This window comes from Giraffa tippelskirchi, chromosome 5 (genome assembly GCF_054371585.1).
Source record: "Giraffa tippelskirchi isolate mGirTip1 chromosome 5, T2T-mGirTip1v1.2.pri, whole genome shotgun sequence".
In the NCBI taxonomy this organism is placed as follows: domain Eukaryota; kingdom Metazoa; phylum Chordata; class Mammalia; order Artiodactyla; family Giraffidae; genus Giraffa; species Giraffa tippelskirchi.
Window position 1 is genome coordinate 45399022 of NC_137279.1, and position 13700 is coordinate 45412721.

Sequence of the window (13700 nt, forward strand, 5' to 3'; positions counted from 1 at the left end):
TGCTCAGTCGTGTCTGACTGTGACCCCATGAACTGCAGCACACCAGGCCTCCCTGTCCATCACCAACTCCTGGAGTTCACCCAAACCCATATCCATTGAGTCGGTGACGCCATCTAACCATCTCATCCTCTGTCGTCCCCTTCTTCTCCTGCCCTCAATCTTTCCCAGCATCATGGTCTTTTCCAATGAGTCAGCTCTTCACATCAGGTAGCCAAAGCATTGGAGTTTCAGCTTCAATATCTGTCCTTCTAGGAACTCACATATCCATGATTACCTTAAATGTAAATGGATTTAATGCTCCAACCAAAAGTCACAGACAGGCTAAACGGATACAAAACCAAGACCCAAATATATGCTGTCTACAGGAGACCCACTTCAGACCTAGAGACACATACAGACTGAAAGTGAGGGGATATTTATTATTATGCAATGTTATTTTTCACAGAAGGAGAGCAAAAGAAAACTAATTTGTATGGAAACACAAAAGACTCTGAATAGCCAAAAACAATCCCAAGAAAGACAATGATTCTGGAGGAATCAGAAGCCGAGACATCAGACTATATTACAATGCTACAGTCATTAGAACGGTAGGGTGCTGTCACAAAAACAGAAACATAGATCAGTGGAACTCGATAAAAAGTTCAGAGATAAAGCCATGTGCCAATGGTCATTTAATCTATCATAAAGGAGGCAAGAATATACAATGGAGAAAAGATAGTCTCTTCAGTAAGTGGTGCTGGGAAAACTGGACAGTAACAGTTAAAACAACAAAATTAGAACATTCACTAAAACTACACACAACAATATAGTAAAAATAGATTAAAGACCTAAATGTAAGACTGGATACTATAAAACTCTTGGGAGGAAAACAGGCAGAACATTCTCTGACATAAATCGCAGCAATCAAATCATGGTTTTTGATCCACGTCTTGTAACTAAGCCATATGCTACTTTATTGCTCAAAGCTTTATCTGAACAGTACCTTCTCTCACTTTATATCTAAAAATACTGGAAAATGATAGTGTTCCATTATTAAATACTAAATATCATATAAACTGAAACTGAATTCTGGGGATAAAGATTAGAAAAGAATTTATAAACTGCTTTATGACATTTTCACCTGAAAAGCAATATATAATAATGAAATAGTACTATCTTCTTTAAGGACTGTAATTCTTAGGGACAAGGAGGTTAAAAAAAGGGATGACAGCTTTAACACCAAATTTCACAGCTTCTGTCAGTTTGTCAATCTTTTTTTAAAAAAAATTTACATGGAAATTTATGTTACTAACAAAGCATTCTATATGATTAAATCAGAAACATTTATCATATCTATTTTTAGGGGGGATATTTTTTTATTCTTAGGTTTTTTTTAATTTCTTTTCAATTGGAGGATAATTGCTTTACAATAATGTGTTGGTCTCTGCCAGACATCAACATGAATCAGTCATAGGTATGCATATGTCCCCTCCCTCTTGAAACTCCCTCCCCGCTCCTACCCTCTCCGATCCCTATAGGTTGTCATAGAGCACCTGATTTGAGCTCCTTGCATCATACAGCAAATTTCCACTAGTTATCTAATTTTACATATGGTAATGTATACATTTCCATGCTACCCTCTCAATTCATCCCACCCTCTCCTTCCCCCGCTATGTCCACAAGTCTGTTCTCTATGTTTGCGTCTCTACTACTGCCCTGCCAATAGTTCATCAGTACCATCTTTCTAGATTCCACATATATGCGTTAATATATGAAATCTGTTTTTCTCTTTCTGACTTACTTCACTCTGTATAACAGACTCTAGGTTCATCCACCTTATTAGGCCTGATTCAAATGTGTTCCTTTTTATGACTGAAAAATATTCCATTGTATATATGTACCACAACTTCTTTATCTACTCATCTCTCAAAGATATCTAGGTTGTATCAGATCCAGTCTGATAAAACTTTAGAAAAATTAAAAAGTATCCATGATAGCAAATGCTCATCTTCAGTGCAGTATACACAGTGATGATCTATTCTTTACAAATAAAAATGCAACTTATTTTCCTTTTTTGGATAGTGTTAAGGGCTATAATAAGATTTTATTTAAAATTAAGAGCATGACATACTATTTACAACAGCCAAAATATGGAAGCAATCTAAGTGTCCATCAACAGATGAATGGATAAATACGTGGTATGTATTAATATCCGGTCTTCCCACGTAGCTCAGTGGTAAAGAATCTGCCTCCCAATGCAGAAGACGCCAGAGATGTGGGTTTGATCCCTGGGTCGGGAAGATCCCCTAGAGTAGGAAATGGCAACCCATTCCAGTATTCCTGCTTGGAAAATTCAATGGATAGAGGAGCCTGGAAGGCTATACAATCCACGAGGTCACAAAAGAGTTGGACACAATTTAGCAAGTAAAACAGTAAAACAACAAATGTGTGTTTATGTATATATGTGTGTATGTACATACGTGTATATGTATACATATACACACACATACATACAATGTAATTTACTCAGCCATAGAAAAGAATGAAATAAAGCTATTTGCAGCAACATGAATGGACCTAGAGAAGTGAAGTGAAGTAATTCAGATAGAGAAAGACAATAAATATCATTTATATGTGGAAATTTAAAAACCAGTACAAATGAATTCTTTACAAAACAGAAACATTCACAGACATAAAACAAACTATGGTTATCAAAGGGGAAACCAACACAATATTGTAAATCAACTAACATAATTTTGTATATCAACTATACTTCAATACAAAAAATTTTTTAATAGTTGAAACCTCTATAAAAATACTGCAATAAAATTATTTTTTAATAAGAGCATTAGATACTCTATAGAAAAGTAATCCTAAAAAACCCAAACCTAAGAATTTATTAGGAAATATTTTTACAGAATTATACTCTTTCCTATACATAATCTCTGTAACATATCAATGTGGCTGTTTTAGGCTAAAAGATGCAAGTGCATACACAAGGAGAGGGTGGGATGACCTGAGAGAATAGCACTGAAACATGCATATTACCATATGTGAAATAGATCACCAGTCCAAGTTCGATGCATGAAACAGGGCACTCAAAGCTGGTGCACTGGGACAACCCTGAGGGATGGGATGGGGAGGGAGGTGGAGGGGGGTTCGGGATGGGGGAACACATGTACACCCGTGGCTGATTCACATCAATGTATGGCAAAAACCACTACAATATTGTAAGTAGCCTCCAATTAAAATAAATAAATAAAATTTTTAAAAAGTATATTCAAATCACACTATATTGTAAGAAAAATAATTGTCAAGCCCCCAAACCCCCAAATTAGGTTACAAATATACAGAAATAAAGAGGAATACGAGGAAAAGGATAAAGTGGTTTTAGCAAATTTGGCCAAAAAAGATCAATTCCACATACATTTACAATGTAAGAGATACACCAAAAAGGTCCAAGGAGTGAAAAGGAGTCTTTCAAGAAGTAAACCTCTCTGCCCACATCTCTCCTCCATTCCTCGAGTGCTTTTTCCCAAGGTAAGGGGAAGCTCTAATCTTATCAAGTCAATTTCTACAACACTGATTATGCTGCTCCTCCCTCTAGGTAGGAAGTGAGAAATGCCTTGATTTCACGTCTGTTCTTTTCTTTCTCTCCTTCTCTGTCTGCTAGTGATTGCTATGAGTTATGGTAGTCGGGCATTAAACAATACAATTCCAAGAACTGGAATCAGACATAATGGGAATATAGGAGGTACTAATTATACTTTAGTACTGCAGTCCATAGGGTTGCAAAGAGTCACAGACTACCAAGTTACTGAACTGAACTGAATTATACTTTACTGATTATACTTCCTAAGTCATGAGATGATAACCAGCTGTGTCCAGAGAAGTCTATATTGATCACTTAAAAACTAAGCAAAAGTTTTATTCCCATTTGGCTATTAATCCTCTTACTGTGGCCCTTTACGTACATAACAGGGTCCAGATAGTGGCAGCTTGGCAAACCACGATTAGACATTTCTGAGTCTTCTAATCAAATTCCTTGGAAACATCATCTTTTAATTTAAACAAAGATCAGCACTTGAATCTGGCTGCAAGGCTGTTGCCTCTTGTCTCTACCATTTTCTCTCCCTCTTCAAGAGTTTCAATCTGAAGAGCAGATACTATGGCAATACTCTAACACTAAGGAAAATAACCATCTGTCTGACCCAAACAAGAGAAAACAGTCAGGACAATTCTCAGCATAGCTACCATTATCAGTAGCTATTCTCTTCCTCCTAGTATCCATTTGTCAAAAAGTGAACAAAGAAAATGTATTCCATAAATTATGAGCAGGATATTCTAATCACAGAATATTTGGGTTTACAATCTAAAATTAAAAATAATCTGAATTTATACAATTCTTTTTATAAGTAACATTCACAAAGGATATACAGGTGCCTCTTGACCAATATGGGTTTGGGCTGCATGGATCCATTTATTTGCAGATTTTTTTCAATCAATTTTTTTTTGATCCACTATTGATTGAATCCTCAGATGCACAACCACAGATACAAAGCAACTGTGGATATGGAGGTACTGCTGCTTCAGAGGAACCACAGATAGAGAAGAACCCAGACACAGAGGGTCAACTATAAATTAAAGGCAGATTCTCAACTGTACAGAGGGTGGGCTCCCCAAGCCTCTGTGTTGTTCAAGTGTCAACTGTAGTTTTAGAGTCATTTATCTTAAGGAAGTGATAGTAATATTTCACCCCTTTGAACCAAGTTATTAGGATTGTTCTAGAACAGTTAGTTAGTGGTACAAATGTTCTTTTTCTGTACTGTTATTTCAAACTATTTTATATCATTTCATTTTAAATGAAATATTAAAATTACAAGGAAATAAGATATTGGCCAAATAAGAAAATGGACCCCATTCCAAAATTCAAAATAATACTTCTGACTATCAATTTTTCATTTTGGAGACTTAGTTTCAACAAGAGAATTCTAAGAGACTCTGTTTCAAAAATATGTGAATGTTTAATTATCTTTATTAAATACTTTATTAAAATACTATCTAATACTAGCTAATATTCACTGAGCATTTAGTATATAAACAATTTACATATACTCCCAACTATATATATTTTTTTTCAAATAAATTTATTTATTTTAGTTGGGGGCTAATCACCTTACAATATTGTAGCAGTTTTTGCCATACATTGACATGAATCAGCCATGGGTTTACATGTGTTCCCCTTCCTGGACCCCCCACCCACCTCCCTCCCCATCCCATCCCTCTGGGTCATCCCATTGCCCCGGCCCTGAGCCCTTGTCTCATGCATCGGACATGGAATGGTGTTCTGTTTCACATATGATAATATACATGTTTCATTGCTATTCTCCCAGAACGTCCCACCCTCACCTTCTCCCTCAGAGTCCATGAAATTGTTCTATGCATCTGTGTCTCTTATTCTGTCTTGCATATAGGGTTATCGTTACCATCTTTCAAATTCCATATATATGCATTAGTATACTGTATTGGTGTTTTTCTTTCTGGCTTACTTCACTCTGTATTGTGGGCTCCAGTTTCATCCATCTCAATAGAACCCATTCAAATGTATTTTTTTAATGGCTGAGTAATATTCCATTGTGTATATGTACCACAGCTTCCTTATCCATTCGTCTGCTGATGGACATCTAGGTTGCTTCCATGTCCTGGCTATTGTAAACAGTGCTGCAATGAACATTGGGGTACATGTGTCTCTTTCAATTCTGGTTTCCTCGGTGTGTATGCCCAGCAGTGGGATTGCTGGGTCATATGGCAGTTCTATTCCCAGTTTTTTAAGGAATCTCCACACTGTTCTCCATAGCGGCTGTACTAGTTTGCATTCCCACCAACAGGGTAAGAGGGTTCCCTTTTCTCCACACCCTCTCCAGCATTTATTGCTTGTAGACTTTTGGATAGCAGCCATTCTGACTGGTGTGAAATGGTACCTCATTGTGGTTTTGATTTGCATTTCTCTAATAATGAGTGATGTTGAGCATCTTTTCATGTGTTTGTTAGCCATCTGTATGTCTCCCAACTATATTTTAATCCTTACAACTCTATGAGGTAAATACCACTGTTACCTCCCTTTTATTGATAAAGAAACTAAAGGACAGAAGAATTAAGAAACTTCCCCCACAATAATACACATGGTAGATCCAGGACTTGAATCCAAGCAGTAGGACAACAAAAGTTTCCCTTTCCACCAGTATTCTACAATACTGAAATTCTACTGATTTTTCCAAAAGTGCTCTAATACAAAATGAAATTAACTAATATCCAACCACTGTGTAGAAGCAACAATATGATATACTATTTTGAGAAACAGAGTACAAAATGAGAGGCTGTCTGTATAATTTTCTTTCTAATATAGCTTGATTATGTTATAACAATATAGAGGTTGCAGAAGCTCAAGATATGTGAATCAATAAAAAGCAGACTGCATACTGAAGTTGCATAGTGTGTAAAGTCACTACATTCTTGAACAAGATATTTAACTTCTCTAAATATCAGATGACTCAAGTGTGAAATGGAATAATAACAGTGCCTATGCTTGTATGATTCCTATAAGGATCAAATGAGATAATACATATGAAAATACAGCTCAGAGCCTAGCATGAAATAAGCATATAATAAATGCTTACAAGTGATAATTAGTAAAGGTGAGAAACTCTAAGACAATCGACACTGGAAACTGAAAACAGGAAAATGTATTATGCTTTAAAAATCATTTACAACCAGCCTTAACAGAAAAAGTAGTATTTTCCATTCTTTTCCATTCTTGTATCATTCAAAATGTTTGTCTCTCTTCATTCAAAGTTCTGTAAATTTCCATTTTCATTTCCAAAATTTTTACACCAGTAACAGTATTTCTAGTTAAGAGTGTTATAAACTTCCCAATTTCAACCTCTAGCTATTTATACAACATCTTATTATTAATCTTTGATATTCAGAAATTTTACAGCTGGTATAGCTTGCTATTGAATGAAGTAGTTTATTACTCAAAGGATGAGAATAATCAGGATATGACTTTAAATTTATGAGCATAGTCAAATTTCATATTAATTGTGTACATGTGAACATACATGAGCAAAAGGAACTTCTTTCTCTCTGAGGAGGAGATAAAACTAGACTGTTTTTTTCTCTTGGCAACAACCAAGGAACAAGGGCACAGGGTCGATAAGGTGACTCTAAAGAAAAGAGGGATACAGTATAGCTAACAAGTAGAGGATAAGTCTTCAAGGAAGATACACAGGGTTCTCAGACATTTGGTCAAGATCAAGCATAGAATAATTTTCTAATTAGAACAGAAATTTCAGATAAGGAAAGGATAATTAACTAAATCTAAATTGTAATTGCAAAGCTTACCTTCACATCTTTAGCACATAGGAAAAAGAGATTTGAACTCAGCCAGTCTAATACCAAAGAGTTCTTAATCACTGTGCTAATACAAAATTACATGGATAATTACCTTAAGAATTAGCATTTTTCAACCTGAAGATTAATTTAAAATCTAATATAATAAATATATTCTAACATAAAAAAACGGCATGTTCATCTATTTTGAACACTTATACCCTTAATCTTAAAATACCATTTTTTGCATAGGAAGATGCTTTTCAATATTCTATAGTAATGAAAAACATAATTTACAATTCCCATAAATACATAAATAGGTGTTTATTATTCTAGAGCACTGAGGGTAGAAAAAGTCTGTTTCCCTCACTGGCTTAGAAGCAGCCATTAAAATAAAAAGCTATAATTTCCAAGATTGCTCACTTTCCTGCTGATACTAGTGAGGCTGGGGCACCAAGCAGAAGTTCACAGAGCCATTTAAGCTTCTGCTTTCAGGAGAACACAGAATGCCAAATGGAAAAAGACCAAATCATTAGGGAAAACATTTTACTTCCAAGTTTCTAAAATAGTATTAAGAACAATAAGGGAAAAATGCAAATTATAAAGTAGCATGATGGCACATCAGTCACCGCATTCTAACAAGCCCTTTCAGCATTCAGTGCTAATTGCTGAAACACTGAAATAAAGTGATGTTTCAATTATGTGGTTTTAAACAATGACAGGTTTAAGATTCACCTGATTAAAAACCATTCACACCAATGTAATGGCATATCATAAGATAACTGGCTAACAATTTTTGCAAATGGTAATTGTTGACATATTTCTTCCACACACATAAATGTTGTGCTGAAGAGGGGAATAAAATGTTCTTTTCTACCTTTCTTTTATGATGGGTTGTAGAAGCATCCATCTCTTCTTCTCCTATATTATCAATTTGTGAAGTTGGACTACAATTCATTCTCTCTTCTTCTTGCCTCTGGAGTCTGTCTGCTACAGCCTGGATAGCTTCTGTCCATTCTTCCCTATAAAAATGAGAAAAAATCCCATTAATAAAGAATCATAAACAATGCAAATATTTCTCTTCTATAAAATATAAAGTCAACACGAAGTCTATTTCAAAATAATACATATCGCCCACCGTAACTCCAAGATGAAGTTGATCCTAGAAGTATTTTACATTACAGGCCTAAAGTTTTTATCAATACTAGCATTTATTTGGAGGTAAAAAGGAGAAGAAGAAGAGGAGGAGAAGATGATGATGATTCTAAGAAAACTGAGTAAAAATTATTTAAAAGTATGATTAAATCTTAATTCTCTGTACACATCTGCAAGCCCATCAATGACATACTCAGTCTCTCTATTAAGGTCCAGTAGAGGGAGGTGATAGATGTATAATTATGGCTGATTTGTGTTGTGGGACAGCAGAAACCAACACAACATTATAAAGCAATTTTCCCCCAAATAAAAATAAATTAAAAAAAAAAGTTTAAAAACTTTACAAACGCAAAAACTGTTCCCAGATCATAGGTAAGTTTCTTTTTTAAAAACTGACAGGCATAGTTTGTAGCTTAAATAATAGGATTTAGGAGCCGTAATATGAGGCTTTTACCTTTTGACAGTTGTGCTATCAGATAAAGGATCATTTACTTCCATATACAATTTGTATAAAATCAGTCTGTAAATTTCATAAGACAAATTCTGCTAGAATTATAAGTGGAACTACATTAAATCTATAGATCAATCTGGAGGAAACTGATATCTTAATAAAGTAAGTCTTCTAATCCATGAACATGGTATAGCTCTCCATGTATTTAGATCTTTAATCATCCAATGCAGTGTTTCTAATTTTCTGTGAAAATGTCTTGCAAACCATGAACTAAATTTATTTCTAAGTATTCTTTTATGCTATTGTGGACATTTAAAATTTTTTTTTTATTTTCCAACTTTTCTGTTAGTATTTCGAAATACAATTGCTTTTGGTATGATGACCATATATTATACAGCCTTAATAAATTCATTAACTAGTTCTAATAGCTTTTATTTTTTTGGATATTCCACACATGCAACCACATGGTCTATAAAGAAGAGCAATTTACTTCCTCCTTTCCAATGTGTTTCCCTTTTATTTTTTTTTCTTGCCTTGTAATGGTCTAGAGCAGACCATCAGTACAATGTTAGATAAAAGCAGTGAGAGCATGCATTCTCATTTTGTTCCAGATCTTAAGGGAGAAAGTATCAAGTCTTTTACCTCTGAATATTATATAAGTTGTAGTTTGTTTGTAGATACACTTAATCAAGTTGATTAAGTTCCCTTCCATTCCTAACCAGTTGAGTGTTTTTGTTATGAAAGGGTGTTGAATTTTTTCAAACGCTTTTTCTGCACCTGTTGAAATGACCATGTAGTTTCTCTTTTCTAATATAGTGAATTTAGTTGGACGATTTTTCAGATTTAATACAACTGAATTATATGATAAACTTTATTGAGTCATAATGTATGACCTTTTTTACATATTTTCTTGAATCTGGTTTGTCAAAATTTTGTTAAATTTTGCATTCACTATAGTAACAAGTATACTGGGCTATAGTTCTTTCTTCTTTTTTTGATCAATATTTTTATTGAAGTGCAGCTGATTTACAATGTTAATTATTACCATACAGCAAAGGGATTCAGTTTTTTATATCTATGTATATATTTATATATACATTCTTTTTTAATATATTCTTTCCCATTATGGTTTATCATAGGATATTGAACACATTTCTCTATGTTATATAGCAAGGTCATTATATACATATAAAAGCTTACATCTGCTGACCCCAACCTCCCATTCTATCCCTTTCCCCAACTTCATCCCCCTTGGCAACCATCAGGCTGTTCTCTAGGTTCATGATTCTGTTTTTGTTTCATAGATAGGTTCATTTGTGTCATATTTTAAATTTTACACGTAAGTGATATCATACAATATTTGTCTTTCTCTTTCTGACTTACTTCACTTAGTATGACAATCTCTAGTTATATACATGTTGTTGCAAATGGCATTATTTCATTCTTTTTCATGGGTAAGTTATATTCCATTGTAAAACTGTACCACACCTTCTTTATGCATTCATATGTCAATGGACACTTAGCTGTTTCTCTGTTTTAGCTACTTTGAATAGAGCTGTTATGAACATAGAGGTGTATGTATCTTTTTGAATTATAGTTTTGTGTGTACATATGCCCAGGAGTGAGATGGCTACATCATATGCTAATTCTATTTTTAGATTTCTGAGGAATCTCCATACTGTTTTCCACGGTGGCTGCAACAACTTACATTCCTACTAATAGTAAAGGAGGGCTCCCTTTTCTCCACACCCTCTCCAGCATTTGTTATTTGTAGACTTTTTCATGATAGCCATTCTGACTTGTGGGAGGTTATTCACTGTAGTTTTGATTTGTTACTTCTCTAGTGATGGTGAGCATCTTCTCAAGTGCCTATAGGTCATCTGTATTTCTTCTTTGGAGAAATGTCTACTTAGGTTTTCTGCCCATTTTTCAATTGGACCGTTGTTTTTTTGTTGTTGAGTTATATGAGTTCTTTGTATATTTTGGAAATTAGGCCATTACTGATTACATTGCTTGCAAATATTTTCTACCTGGCCTGGACTTTGGTTTGTTGGAAAGGTTTTGTTTTGTTACTTTGTTTTTAACTGATTCAATTTCAATTACTGGTAACTGGTCTGTTCATATACTCCTTTCTGGTTGGTTCAGTCTTGGAAGATTGCACATTTCTATTAATTTATCCATATCTTCTGGGTTGTTCATTTTATTGGTGTATAATTGCTCATAGTATCTCTTATGATCCTTTCTTTTACTGTGGATTTGGTTGCAATGTCTCCCCTTTCATTTCAGATTTTATTTTGGCCTTTTCGCTTTTTTTCTTGATGAGTCTGTCTAAAGGATTTTCAATTTTGTTTACCTTTTCAAGGAAACAGCTTTTAGTTTCATTGATATTTTCTAGTTTTTTTTTTAGTCTCTAGTTTATTCATTTCTACTCCAGTCTTATATTGTCTCTTTCTACTAACTTCAGGTTCTGTTTATTCCTTATTCTTCTATTCCTAGTTTTCTAAAAAGTAGTGTGATATTATTGGAAGAACAGCAAACTAGATATTTTAAAGCATTAGGATATGGCTTGAGTCCAGCTTTGCCAACATAAATGGCAAAATCAATCACTGTTACAATGGGATGTTACAATCCACTGCTGCTGCTGCTGCTGCTAAGTCGCTTCAGTCGTGTCCAACTCTGTGCAACCCCATAGACGGCAGCCCACCAGGCTCCCCCGTCCCTGGGATTCTCCAGGCAAGAACACTGGAGTGGGTTGCCATTTCCTTCTCCAATGCATGAAAGTGAAAAGTGAAAGTGAAGTTAGTTGCTCAGTCATGTCTGCCTCTTAGCGACCCCATGGACTGCAGCCTACCAGGCTCCTCTGTCCATGGGAGTTTCCAGGCAAGAGCACTGGAGTGGGTTGCCACTGCCTTCTCCGTACAATCCACTATGAGTAATATTTTCAGAGACTATGTATTGACATGGGAAAAGTTCCATTCATTCAGCCAGTCAACAAACATTGTGTCAGATCTTTGACTACATGCTAAAGATAAAATAATGAGCAAGGAAGATATGATACTTGCTAGTCAAGAATCTTATAATCAAGAGAGAAAAAGGCAAACAAAAATTACAGTGGAGGCAAACTTGATACAGAGGATGTAAGGAAATACGTAGGTATGCAGCAGGGAGTCCTACCTCATCTGTAAGAATAAGAGAAGGTTTCATAGCAAATGTGGTATTTTAAGCTCAGATCTGAAAGGTACAAGGTAATGGGCTCAACCATGGTTATGAGTAGAGATATAAGAAAACTGAGGATCCAACATATAGCAATGCATAGGGAAGACAGGGGTATGTGGGAAGGGAGGACATATCAAATTTTATGTATACCAAAGATCTTTACACATCTGCACTGAGTCAAATGAAAAGTATATTAAAGAAAATATTATCAGACCCTAAGTCTGGTTATAGAATTAGAATTCTGAGTAAATTTTCATTCTTTTCTATATTTCCTAAAGTAATCAATCATACTTTATTACTTACTATTTATTGACAAAACAGTGATACTAAAATAATACTTCACCACATTTGAGGGGAAGGTTGCTTTTGTTTTAAATTTTAAACAAGTCTCTTAGGACCTAATTTGTTCACTTGAAAAATGAGGCTAATAACATTTAACTTCACAAAGTTTCTGATTTGGATCAAATATGGTAACGTGTAGAAAAATTATTTTGTGGTTGTTGGACTTAACTCAGTATCAGAGCCACCAGATAAAAGAATATTAAGATCGAATTCAAGGACAGTAGATCAAGAGGATGACATGTGGCCCTGATGTTGGTGTGCTAGTTACTAATGTCCCTCTCTTTAGCAATGGTGACAGTTAATACCAATTACGCCTGATGTTTTTCCCTCACTGAGCTTAGCCCCAGTCTCAGAATCCTTCTCAGCATAACATTCTGGGAAGCCACTTGCATAATGGCACACTACTTGAAACCTTTTGCCATCACTAGCCCTAGAATTCCAAATAGGACCACAATCAACTACATAATTTTTAGAATGTAGTTTGGTGACCTCTTTAATTTATATTTTGACTTTTAAGTGTTCGGTCTTCTGTTAAAAAGTATATCTTACAGCACTCCAAAGGTTTTGATTTAATATCTTTGTAAGCCTGTCATTTATCTATTATACCAGAAACAGAATAATTAAGGGACTACAGACTGTGTGGATCACAATAAACTGTGGAAAATTCCGAAAGAGATGGGAATACCAGACCACCTGACCTGCCTCCTGAGAAACCTGTATGCAGGTCAGGAAGCAACAGTTAGAACTGGACATGGAACAACAGACTGGTTCCAAATAGGCAAAGGAGTACATCAAGGCTGTATATTGTCACCCTGCTTATTTAACTTATATGCAGAGTACATCATGAGAAACGCTGGGATGGAAGAAGCACAAACTGGAATCAAGATTGTCGGGAGAAATATCAATAACCTCAGATATGCAGATGACACCACCCTTATGGCAGAAAGTGAAGAAGAACTAAAGAGCCTCTTGATGAAGGTGAAAGAGGAGAGTGAAAAAGTTGGCTTAAAGCTCAACGTTCAGAAAACTAAGATCATGGCATCTGGTCCCATCACTTCACAGCAAATAGATGGGGAAACAGTGGAAATAGTGTCAGACTTTATTTTTTGGTGCTCCAAAATCACTGCAGATGGTGATTGCAGCCATGAAATTAAAAGATGCTTAATCC

At 35.1% G+C, this 13700-nt stretch overlaps 1 protein-coding gene across 17 annotated transcripts in view; it reads right to left on the minus strand.

Moving 5' to 3' along the window:
* Positions 1-13700, minus strand: part of AKT3 (AKT serine/threonine kinase 3) — a 290227-nt gene that overhangs the window by 101041 nt on the left and 175486 nt on the right. For all 17 annotated transcript variants that reach the window (XR_014053623.1, XR_014053624.1, XR_014053625.1 and 14 more), the window contains one exon: positions 8246-8390. Coding sequence is in view for 14 of the 17 variants with exons in the window: in XM_081490258.1 (XP_081346384.1) it covers positions 8246-8390 (145 nt within the window). In the remaining 3 variants the exon portion in view is untranslated. The remainder of the gene's footprint in view (positions 1-8245; positions 8391-13700) is intronic.